This window comes from Cygnus atratus, chromosome 8 (genome assembly GCF_013377495.2).
Source record: "Cygnus atratus isolate AKBS03 ecotype Queensland, Australia chromosome 8, CAtr_DNAZoo_HiC_assembly, whole genome shotgun sequence".
Lineage (NCBI taxonomy): Eukaryota > Metazoa > Chordata > Aves > Anseriformes > Anatidae > Cygnus > Cygnus atratus.
This window is the reverse complement of record NC_066369.1, coordinates 12,563,576-12,576,299: the sequence shown is the minus strand read 5'-3', so window position 1 is coordinate 12,576,299 and position 12,724 is coordinate 12,563,576. Positions and strand designations below refer to the sequence as shown.

The window sequence follows — 12,724 nt, the reverse complement described above, 5'->3', positions numbered from 1 at the left end:
AGTGGTTGGCAGGCTGAAGCTGCTGCCCTTTATCATAACCAACATTAAAACTGAGAGAAGCAGAAAGTGAGAGGAGCCAAAGAATGATCTCTCTTAGTTATTCACGGCTACATGACCAACTTTCCCATTTTTAGGCTTTTTTCTGTTTTTCTTAGGGATTGACTTTCACAGACAGCGAAAACAATGATGCTGATCATATAAAAAGTGTAATTTGGAAAAGCATTACGGAAATTTATAGTAGAAACCTCTTTTTTTAAAACTTATTTTTGCAACTCATCATAAATTTTATTGCAACCTTTGTTTTTGTGTTGTTGTGTTGGTTTGGGTTTTTTCCTTCAAATCAAGCAGAAATTACCTCTCACTTATTCCATGTACTTCCCTTGGATTCCTTTCAGAAGGAATTATGCTTAAACACCTCCCCTCTATACAAGGCACGTTGAAAATCAAGAACGGGTTGAAAGCTGTGGTTCAATTTTCTCTCTAAATATAGCTCTTTTTTTTGGACGTTGAGGGGAGTCAACAGCAACACTGAGCAAGCTTCCAAGGGAGCGCAGCCCTTGCACTCATGGCAGAAATACCAACATCAGCTTGAGCAGTACGTTGTGTGCAGCCTTCGCACAGGGATACAAAGAGAAAATGTTCCCTTGCCCCGCGGACATCTGTGCTAAGCTGGACCAATTCTTGTCTTTATTTTTTTTTAGGGAGTGTCTCATTTCTTTTAGTTGTGTAGGTATAATAATAGCAATAATACCAGAGCTGTAGTTCAAAGTTTAAATAAAAGATAAACTTGGAATAAGACAAATGAGGAGGCAAGAAGGGTATGTTGAAATATTTCAGGTCTCTGCTGGCTGAAATACCTCATTATCATGCAGAGAGCTGTTCCAGTAAAGTGTGTAAGAACCTGCCTTCTCTCCCCCCTCCACACATACCATTTGAGCTCTTCGAATAAGCTTATTAATAGTCAAATTGAGACAAGTTAATCTTTAAATCATATATAAATACAGAAGCTTTTCCCATTGTGGTATTTTGAGGCATTAAACACAGATGCAGATTTTCACAGTAGGAGACTAGATCAGCACAGTTAAGCACTGAAATAGTTTGTCTCCCAAATCGTCTTCTGAGAACAGAATTTCCCTTTCACTGTACTAAGTGATGATGAATAGGGATTTAGCAGCAAAGGGTAATTCCAGGCTTAGATTAGTGGATGGTGCTGGTATCTTCTATGGCTGATCAGCTTGCACAGTCCAGAGCTGCTTCCCTCCTCTGGATGCGACCTGTACAAGTCCCTCCATCTTCTCCTCTGGAGGACCACTGAGACTTCTTTCCCAGCAAACAGATCTCATGTCAAATGCTTTCTATATCTGACCCCTCTTACTCATCTTTGGTATGAATATGTACTAGCGAGTATGGTTTTCTGGACTTTTTTCGCAACATTTCATCCTTTGACCTCCAAGCTAATATTTTCGTCTTTAACTCCAGCATAGTGGGACACACTGCTCTCCTGGAAAGCAGCAGTAGTTTATATTTTTAATGTATAATGCATGAAATAATCCCACTTCACAGTCTACAAGCATTCCTCAGTCTAGACTGCCTCTCACAGTCAAGCTGTCTGATTTCTAAACCTCAACCACCAAGATACTTGGACTAGTCTGTCTGGTTTAGTCTGGCGTAGTTGACACCGTGTGCCATTTCCTGCTCATCCACATAATTTCAGCCTTAATTACTCTTTATCTCATCTTCTAAGTAATCGTACTCCTGATTTATTTTTTGTTTTGGGGATATACCGTTACTATCAAAATGTCTCACCTTTTCCATTCAGCTTTCGTCAGGGCTCCAGGTAGAAGATGGCCACAAACCTTTCTGGGGCTTCACCATGGGGTTTTACATGGGGCTTCAGACAGAGGTACCAGCACAGCCCCTGCCTAACCACTGCAGAGCAGGGTGGGTTATAGTGGTTTTGTGCCAGCCAGCTCCAGTGTTGTGATGGATGGAGGATGCACTGTGGTCCTGCTTTTTTTTTATTATTATTATTTTTTGGACTACAAGAATTTCTCATATGCGCCTGGCTCCACAGTCTTCTGTTCTTTCTCCTTTTTTCTTGTCCCAGGCTAAAGGGCAGGTGCAAAGTGACCATAACTGAAGATACTAAACTCCTGTGTAATACAGGGCTCATCAGATGGCATTCAGGGAAACATGCACTGCACAGCCCTGCAGCGTCAGACCTCCCTGGGCAGCACAGTGGTGTGCTCGTTCATAAGGCGTTTAACAACAGCACTCTGGAGAAAACTCGACAGACAAATTAATAACAAGAATAACAAGAATAGTGATAATATCACCTGTACTTTTGCACTTTTCCTGGATTTTGCCATTATTAATCTTCCACCGGAAGGTAGATAAAGACTGTTAATCCCTGCTTAGGGAGGTAAAGACAAATTTGTGGGTATGTATCTACCTGGAGAAAGAAAGTCAGGAGTGGGGTTTAGCCTTGAGTCTCTTCGTGTGATGTACACCACTTCTCAATATGCTATGAGACATTAATTAATGTCGATCATTTACTTGAAATGGAAAGCCAGTTGGCCATGGATGGAGATAGCAATACAGATCTATACTTATTGTATGATTATTGCCTGTATGAACAACTGGTTATTTTACCCGGATGAATTTTTTGCTTGATGAAATTGGCTCTGCTTGCATTGGCTTGCATGCTATTTGGGTGAAATCCCAGAATCAGGCCACACTGAAATGTGTCCAGAAATCCAGTAAGTAATTTTAAGTGCAAAGCACTCCTTCTACAACTGTTATGCTAATTTTCTTGAAAAATACTTGATCCCATTTTTTTTCTTTGAAATACTAGTTGTAGCGATAAATTCAACAGTTTTAACATAAAATTTCCTGTGTGGGATCAGTTTATTACAGAACTTAGTTCTTAATGGCATTTGCCTGGTCAAAATGTCATACACGCCATTGTTCAGTTCTTGGATTAATAGCCCCAGAGAAGATGTACCAGAGACGTTTATCAGATTATTTATCTTTGTCCCTTTGGCAGCTGGAGGGACCTGTTTGCATTTATTTGGCTCTGAGGGCACAGATTCAGGAGACGCTGGCCTTGGCCTGGATCATGTGTGAGGTTCCCTGGGACTTCCCCTACTCCTGCCCTGCTCCAGCTTCCCTCCCTGTGTAGGTTATGAGTGCCCGCTGCCACTGAGCTGGCAGGAGGTAAAAAATAATTCCCCAAAGAGATGGGGCAAAACATGAAACAAGTGGCGGATGTGTGCTGCTGTGGGGGAAATTATGCCATAAGTCGGGTTAGGAATTTCTGTTGTCTGAACGGTTTCTGTGTGGAAATCTGTGATGCAAACCAGTGTGACCCCACTGGGAGTGCCATAGGATCAGAGCGGCCGTTTGCACGTCGTGAAGCTCATTAGGAGCATCTCTTGCCTCTGCAAGTAGAAAAAAAATCACCTATTTTCCAAATATAATTGGATGGCTCGGAAGGACTAATGCTTATCTGTTGTAAGCCTCACTATGTTATATTGGGTTCTACATTCAATGCATGCCCTGAATGTGCTGTAAAATCTGTTTTCTCAAAACCCAAGGACTTCCAAAAAGCTTACAGTAAGCTTCAGCATGACTTTTACTTGGAAGCAAAAGCTGCTCGGGGACGTCTGGCACCTTCCATGTGCTGCGCCCCGCTGCCTCCACCTCCCGTGACACCGCAGCTCTTCGTGGGGCCACGCAATAAACCGCAGGAGGAATTCGGCTGGGTGGGAGCCCTGTGCTGGCTTCGCCTCTGAAAAACACGAGCAAAAAGTCACCCCAACTCCTGTACAAGCTTTTGGCAGATGAGAAGGAAGTTCACGAAGAGAGATGGTTTTGCCAGATAGCTGACATCTGAGGAAAACTTAGCTGAAGAGAGGAAATCACTTCTGGTGCCCTTAAAAAGTGACAATGGCAGTATGGAAAAGAAATATGGAAACAGAAATTAAAAATGTGAATTTAATTAAAATTCAAAAGAGAGTCGTAAGTTAATTTAAAAGGCTGCAGAATATTCTGTCATGGACTGAGCTGAATAATAACGAGTGTGTACCTGTAGTCTGGCATCCAGTTATGCTGCTTTTTAATCTTTTTCAAGTTCATATAACTTTTAGAAATCAGATGGGTGGGTTTGTTTTAGCCAGCTTCACACCCTTGTTTAGCTGTAGTCTGAGCTGTAGTTTTGTGTAAATGTCAAACTTGAAATGCAGACTTGACACGAACCCTTTAAAATTGCAGGCAGTAAGAACAGGCTCTGAGAAGCGGAGCCAATACACAGCGCAGAATTAATTGAGAATATGCTTTTAAAAATACAGGGAGTGACCTTCAGAAGCTTGGGGGGCTGTCAGCTGGCTTGTTATTCTGCCTGTTGTGATTTTGGTGGTGAGGCTGATAGTTTTAGGACTTTTTTCCCGAGCCTTGAGGATGAGTTAGGTGCTGCGGGGAAGACAATCCCTACGCAGCAGCTGTTGTGGTGGGAGCAGGATTAGCTTTTTGTGGGCCACACAGGTGACTGGGAAAGGCTGGAAGAAGGGTAGCTGAGCATTTTCTGCTACGTTCATTTTAATCCTAATTTTGTAAAGGTTCCTGCCTCTTTTACAGTGAGTTTGCAGCTGATACTGCTTTCCTGTACGACTGAAGCAGATGAGGGAGATGGTACCAGCCTTCTTCATTGTCTGTGCTCCCAGTCAATAATGCAAAAGGCAGAGCTGGCAACATAAATGAAGAACCAAAGGCCTTGCCCCTTTTCCTGCAGCAGGCCACACGTTTACACGGAGGGGGAGTGCGCGGCAGCATCACCGGCTGGGCGGAAAAGCCCCTGCCTCAGCAACTGCAGCCCTGCTGACCTCTGCCACCGCTGGAGGGAGGATATTCACTCCTTCCAGAGGGCTTTCATCTGTGAAAATGAGGTTACAGTTTTACCCGCTTTCATATCCTAAGAATGTGGCATGGCTGCGAATGCTGCGGGTTTACCCGTGGAAGTACATATGCTAAAGCACATCAAGCCCAGATTTTTCCACACATTGGGAGGATTATTTTAGGAGAAACACAGGTGCACACACCCACTTATTTGGGAAAAAAAATAGGCCATGCTATTTGACATTTTAAATAATAAAAATAAAACTTGGAGATGCGATTGCTGAACCAGCCTGATCAGCCTGAACCTGCTGGCTGCTTTTATCAACTGGCACAGGGCATTCTCCGTGAGCAATGGCTTAGTATTCAGAGCTCACTTTGAATCCAAAAGCACCCCTAGAGGTATTCCTGATGTCTAAAACCGGAACAGAGTTATTAATAAAATTGTAGCATTCTTGAGGGCTACACAGCACAATAGTAAAGGTTTTGCTGCTTAATCCAGGGGATTGCCACCATTGTAAAGGTCAGGTAGACGCTCCCCCACCTCGTGTCCCAACACAGAGGTTTCATCTGGCTGCAAGATGGGCACAGCAGAGACTTGTGGGGGGCAGCAACGCGACCTGTGCTCCATCAGCCGTGACAAAGGGGGCTTCAGGTGGGACCGCGAGTAACTTACATGCATGCTGAAAAGCTGGGGTGTTTGCTGTGCTCCGATGGTCAGCTGGTCCTCCTTGGGTGAGGAGAGAAGGTGACTTGATTTTGGGATTCACAGTGTTTGACTCTGTATGAAGTCTTTTTCACTGCTGATTGTGTTGGAAACAGTTGTTACTGGTCACTACTGGGTAAGGGAGGTACTGAAAGAGCTTGATACTATCATTATTCGTTCTCATTTGGGTGAAAAAAACACCCTGTAAACTTACCCTGAATGCTGCCAAATGCCATTTCAAGTGCTATGAAAAGAGTGTTATGTTTCCTTATCTGAAGGCTGCTGTAAACTTCCCAGCGTCATTAATACAAGAAAAGCAAATGGCAGAAAGTGACATTTCAAAAGCACAGCGGCAGGAACGAATGCTTAGCCAGAAACTGCACATACCTCACCTAAGTAACGCTTTCCCGTCTATCAGAAGATCCCATCCCTGTCAGCTAGCAGTAAGACATTCCTGGGGGTGGAGTGAGAGTGAATTTATCTTGGGAGTGAGCAGGTTTTGCTTTGCTAAGCTAGCTGGTTTGCTCAATTCAGGAATTTTCCATTCACCTCTGTTATCCACCAGCATAGAAATCCCAACAAATGTAATTAGGGCTACTGACCTTAATTAGTTAACGGTTATCTGCAGCTCACCTGTCCTTCTGCGAGCTCTCCTCTGTCATCCTGACTGCTTGGGTGAACCGTTTCTCCAAAAATTGCTGCTTCGGAGGTATGCTTTCAAAATATGTCGTGTAAGGGACTGTGCTCCTGTTCCTTGGGGAAGGCAGCTGCAAGGTAGACCTGGTGTTACACAGAGAAGTGCTGTTCGATTCAAAGCTGCACTATGTGTTTTTTCAGTCTTTTGATAGATTATTCATCAGTTCAGTAGTCCGAAATATTTGTGGGGGGCAGACTGTATTGAAATTCTGGCAAGAATGCGTGGTGTGGCCTGGGGAGGTAGTCACGGGTATCTCCGTGCTTGCTGCCTTTTTCTTTCCAGTGTTTGCTTCCGCCAGTTTAACTCACAAGTTTTAGTCTAACCGGCTTGAAATACTTATTAAAATTTTGTGCTCTGTTTCATGTTGTACATAGCACAGACTGTTAACGTGAATGCAAACTGCAGGTTCACAGACATCTGGAGGCAGCTCAGCCATCCTAGCTTGAAATAACAGCTGAAAAACATCCTTTTTAAAGTGAAGATACGCATTAGCCAACATCCAAAATCAGTTGTTAGTTCCTGTGATTGCTAGTTAGATCATGCCAAAATTGTCAGCCCTCTGTTAAGGAGATATGTGTGAAGAATTACTCAGGCAATGGTACATTAGAAGGCTGTAGATTGAGCTCTGTTAAATCATCGTACCCCTTCCGATGAAGGTGAAAAAAGGAAATAGAGATTCAGGTTCTTAATTCCTTATAAATAAAAATGCCTGTTCTCTAAATCAGCAGAGGGATCCGAGTAGCTGCAGCTGCTGAGCACGTCTGATAATTTGCATTCCCCACCTCCTGCCCTTATTGCAGAATTAAATTGGTCCCTCATTAACATGGCAGTGTTTGTTGTTACACTGCGCGCTCTCTCCCCTGTGCATACATGACTATTCAAATGTAATCTCAGGCCCTGCTCAGAGCCTCTGAGCGGTTGCCAGCGGGGCGGGGGCACTGTGGGAAGTTATTTTCTTTACCTCTCACAACAGGTGCCTTTGTCAGTGCGCCGCGTAGGCACCCGTGCTCCTACCTGGGCGAGCCGAGGAGCAGCGCCTTGGAGCATTACGCTTCTAACTTCTACAAAAACAACAAAAAAAACACAAAACACAAGGTGATGAAGCCAAAGAGGAAACGGTCATTTCAAGTACTTCTGAAAACGTGACCAGATTTTAGCATATCAGGTATGATTTTTTTTTATAGGTGATGCAAAGAGCAAACCTCTGAGCTGGATGTTGCTTCAGGATCTGAATCTGAAGTATCCCTGCTGCGGGAAATAATTGGAAAAACTCTGTAAGCCTTTGAAGAAGGATAAAGATTTTTTTAAAAAAATTACAGAGGCGTTTCAAGGAAAAAATACCTTTCTTCATCCTGCAAGGGTTAAGCATGATCAGAAGCTGCTTTAGACTCCAGGATTTAACCTCAAGTACTGCATTTTTGTTTGCTATAAGCCTATTAGAATTCTCCCTGTTTCCTAGCAATAACATGTAATTTCTCCCCCTATTTAAGTGAAATACATGTTGGGTTTTTAATCCTGAACGCTACAGCTGTTGCTCAAATTTCCTATTCAAATGCAAATAGCACCTGGTTCTACTTAGACATCCATGTAATCTTTGACAAGGATACTTCAAGAGCACAGGAAAAAGAGAAAAGTGAGGTGCGTCTTACCCTGCTTGCTCTGGAAAGCAAGAGCGTAAACATCTGCTACCAGCAAGTTGAACTGGATACTTCTACCAGGTTTGCAGCACCCAGCACATACTCTTTTTTGGGACTAACGCGCATCTGAAGTGATTTATGCTTCTCGAGCAGGTACAACTTTTTGTATTTTTTTCCAGGAAGAACAAAAGGCTTCCAGAGAGGAGAATGTAGCAGAAGAATCTAAGCAAAAGTGCTGGCTTAGTTAGAAGTTTTACTTTCCCAAAGCACCCTGAGAGGAGTTTCTTCTGTGGATGTTTTGTTTTTTCAAACTATTTATTATTTTCTAGATTTTCGTTTGTAGCTTTGAGAATATTGATTTTTAAAGATTTTTCCAATTTTTTTCCTCGCACTAGCTTTTTCTCTGTGTCAGATGTTACAATAAGTGAACTGGCAAGTCAGAAGTAATTTGGAAGGCAACTTTGCTGCTTAGGGCTCTGAGACAAGATAGCATATTGCTTAACTGAAAGCAAAGCGGTCCTGGATTCAGGTTAAAAACCTTCTGCTGTGAATATTTTCAATTGGATAAATTGGTTTTATTTCAATTGTGGAGGTTCAAGCTTATTCAAGGCAGATTTTCATTTGCATTTTGCACAACTGTTTTACTGTGTTATGAATGGAAACTGAAGGACTCTTTTGTGGGGGGGTTGTGACTCGAGACCATCATCTTCCTGCGAAAAGCAAGGAGCCAAGTGGCACAAAACACTTTTCAGCTCTGCCTACAAGAGAAGGTGAATGTTTCTTAAGAGTTTCAAAGGGGAGATTTAGAAACTCCTGGAAATCTCCAGGGAATGTTTGAAAGAAATCATCATAACACCGTTCTCTGTGAATTTAGAAACAAGCCAAAAGAACTAACTCCCTGGGAAGCAAACCTCTGCTGAACAAGAATATCAGCTTTTTCTGGAGGAAAGCTAGGTATAAAGAAAAAACTATTGTTACCAAGTTTGAGAAGAACAGAAGGGATTCCAGTTCTGCTGCCAAGCACTGGTGGATCATTTCTTGATTAATTCTGATCTGGTTTGACTACTGCTTTTTCATCTGCAGCCTAATACTGGAACTTAAACTACTTGCCAGGATTTTTTCAAACTTCAGGAGATGCTTTTAGCAAGTGGGCTGTTGAGAATATGAGCAGGTGTTTCATATGTGCTTCCTGTAATAATAAAAGGCACCCTCGAGAGGAAAGCCTGTGTGGGAGCTGATTTGCTAGGTCATATTTTCTGTTGTGACACTCCTTCCTCGTTAGCTTCTTCAGGTGGGTGTGAACAACTGACAAAGAACTGAGCCAAGGTTCAGGCTTGGATCGTGAACCTGCTCTCGCTGCTAACGGCAGCTTGCCGGGAAAATGATGGAAGAGATCTCCATAATGGTGGCTTACGATGCCCATGTTTTTAGCCAGCTGTGCGATGAAGACTTTCTAGCCAATCTGGTGGCAGTCAGCAAACCCAAATCTGTGGTAGGTGTTACTCTTGCTCCTTTGTCAGTAGTGCTTAAGGTTATACTCTTTACAGTGGTTCAGTTCTTCTGCTGAAAGCTGTTTATTATTTATCTATTTTTTCTCTTTATTACCTTTTCAGCAATTTACCTTCATCAACAGAATTAAAATTAACCCTTTATTTCAGTGGAGATAAGATTATTAAATAATATCTTTCTGGGTTGCTAAGTTTAGAAGAGGACAACCTGCTCAGTAGCAAAATAATTGAAATAATATTTTGGAAATCATATTGAAATAAACTGAACTCTTCCAGCAGTGGAATTGGTACTAAATGCTGTAAACTCTTCCTGTGTCTGAGCACGTCAGTTAACAGTTTGGGCCAGGTGCTCCGTGTGCACCTGGGGTCAGTGATATAAGTCACTGTCAGTCACTGAGTCTCTGAGGATGATTTAACACCTTTCTATGAACTTCTGAAATCACCTTAAGTACCTGTGGGAACTTCTTAGTCAAATTGTCACTTACTTTTTCCATAAGTAGCATATTTGTGTAAGTTACATGCAGTGTGAGCGTCTTCTGCCCCCACGGAGATCCTAGCTCTTCTAGGGAGCTGCACTGAAGTCGCTGGTTTGGACTCCAAAATTTGTTGCCAAAATTCATCTTTGGTCTCAAATCGTACAGCTGAGCCCCTGTGTGAGTCAATCAACCTAGAATGAGTTGAAAGAAGACTTTGAAAATATATGAATGTCTAAATGTTGAGCCTAGCTTGAAAGCAGATACTGTTCAAATTTCACTGTGAATACAAATCAGGCTAATTATTTAGCAATCCAATTAAGCATTTGTGTTTGCAGATTTTGGTCTGTGAATGTGTTTGTATCCACGCACAAGTACATCTTAAAGCAACCCGAGGTGGTTCGTTAAACTGCAACAAAGGAGGTGCTCTCAGAAGAGAATCATTTTGCTTTCTTGCCACACTGTGTAAAACCTCCCTGCGTGTATTTCCTGCTTGGGTTTTTCTGCCTGTGCACGATCTCATCTTCTGCATCTCCCCCAGACCCTCACACCTAAGCGACGGTTTGCCCAGTCCCTTTGGTTGAGATGCCCTTCGCTGTCTCACCCAGACTAGCGTGCATGAGGCATGCTGGAGCAGTTGGCTAATCAGTATGTAGCTAATCAGCGTGGCAATCCAGATAAAGCTGTGTGCTTCCACGTGCCTTGGTTAGAGACCAGGCTCCACGTAGCTTTTAACTTAGCCAGCGTACCAGGAGCTGCCTGCTGTGCTGGGGTCTCCCGGGTGAGCTGACGTGCTGCTGAGCTCTGGGGCCAACCCTAGTTGGTTAGATGTGAATCCACGTGGTAAGAAAGCACGTCACGGGTGGCTTACCTGATAATTTAGATCTCGGAAAAGTGCTGCTTAAATGGGTTCAGTGGTGGCCTCTGTGCTGTATGGCTTCGGAACAGAAACAAAGGACGGTGCCTTATGGACCTGGCTCTGGGCGCGTGGATTGTCCTGGGTCAGGAGCACCACGTAACAGCTCCGGCTGGTGCCCGCCCTGCTGAAGAGGCGATGAAATAACTTTTCTTTTTAATGATTTTTCAGTGAAGTATCTGCTTACCTCCTAGCAAACAGAAATATTGCGAGAGGGAAAAGTATCATTATTAATGTTTTTGATCAAATACGAGTGGTTGACTTGACTGTAAGAATGTGTTCTTAACGGCTCTGCTGCTTCCCTGAATTAAGGAGCATTAACATGTTTCAGTGTGTTATGTTGCCAGTCACTAAGTGAAGTCTTTTTTTTTTTCTTATCAGGATTTACATAGGAAATATCTGCTCTTTAAAATCATTTTTGAAATATTTAAAATACGCTAACAGTGGTGCAGTCAATCTAAGTAGGTTTAAGATGAAGCTCAACAAAATGGTGATAGGATTAAACGATGCGTGGGAGCCTGTGCTACTATGGGATGACTCAAAGTTTCTTTCGGTTCGCTGTTGCTACGTTAAATCATGGGACAAGCTGCCAGTGGGGATATGTTGGGGCAAATCCTACTGACTGTCCTGGTCGCTTTACCAGATTACACCAAAGTACATACCGTCTGTAAAGTAAGGTTCTGCAGAACAAATCTGCAGAGTTTTCCTTTATTTTGAGAGTTTGTTACCGTCACAGGTGTTTTTGTAATTGGGGATTCATCTGTTTGTTTGCAAAATCAAGGCTTCACTATTTTTCAAGGTGTTTCTAGTATGCTTTTCTGGCTGCAGAGAAAAGTTAAAATAGGATTCCAGTTGTATTTCCAAATGGAAAATGGGAGCGTTTCTGTGGAAAATGTAGCAGTGCTTTTAGTGTTGCTTTCATGCACATCAATACCAGACAAGTTAGTGGGAGTATTTGCTCTCTGTAAGAAACCTTGTACAGTACCAGCAGGTATTTGCTGTGTGCTTCAATGGCAATTAACTCAGGGTGGTATTAATCCAATTTCAGTGTTTTGGGGGAATAATGAAAAATTATTTAAAATAGAGGATGCCATAAAGGTAGATGATCTGAGGTAAAGTTTTGTTAGATGTGCCCCAAAGCAAAGCTGCGTGACAGCAGTCCTGTAAGATATCTTTAAGATATCTTGTAAGATATCTTTGTGAAAACAAAACTAGTCCTGTTGCAGTGTGACTGTGGCACCTGGGGGTTTTGCTCTGTAGTCTTGCTTCTCTGCCAGTTTGTGTCTTAGGTAATCACTTGCACCTGTGCAAAAGGAGTTTGCACTGTTAACCATCACAATATGGTCTCCAGGAGGGGCAGCTGGCTATGGTGAGAAGGAAGCATGGGGAATCAGACAAATTGTGTAGGTAAGCGTGGGACTGAGTTATCTTTCCTTTAGTTTGCTATATCCTTTAGGGAACAACATTTCTTTATGTTACTCTGAGACTACATTGCACAGAAGTGCAAAGAAGCATGTAGGTTGACTGCTGTGTTAGTTTGTGCAAGAACCGAGTAGCTTTCCTCTAGGGAATTTAAATTCCCAACTTATCTGCAGAAAACTTGGATCCGAGGAGTTACAAATGTGCTGTGCTAAGTGGTATAATCCTCTTAATCCAGGGTTGAAGGACATTCGTCTGGAAAGCTTCATTGTATTCTCATTTGCCTGCCTGCCTTGCCCCTCTATTTAGGGGGATTATCAGGCATTTTACAGAAATCCTTTGTGGTTAGACACCAGCAGACCCTGCCACAATGATTTCTCAGTCTCTGTTTCCCATAGAGGCTGCGGAGGCAAACTGAGGAGGTCAGAGCGGGCAGGTTCGCTGTGCAGCGGGTGGAGAGCTGAGGGGCCTGGCCGAT

At 42.9% G+C, this 12,724-nt stretch overlaps 1 protein-coding gene across 17 annotated transcripts in view; it reads left to right on the top strand.

Moving 5' to 3' along the window:
- The window catches only part of RABGAP1L (RAB GTPase activating protein 1 like), a 248,469-nt gene that overhangs the window by 206,633 nt on the left and 29,112 nt on the right, over positions 1 to 12,724 (top strand). The window contains exon 1 of one of the 17 annotated variants that reach the window (XM_035537627.2): positions 9,312 to 9,422. The exons of the other annotated variants lie outside the window; for them this stretch is intronic. Coding sequence (XP_035393520.1) covers positions 9,312 to 9,422 — 111 coding nt within the window. Of the gene's footprint in view, positions 1 to 9,311; positions 9,423 to 12,724 lie in introns of those variants that run through there. 17 annotated transcript variants of the gene reach the window in all.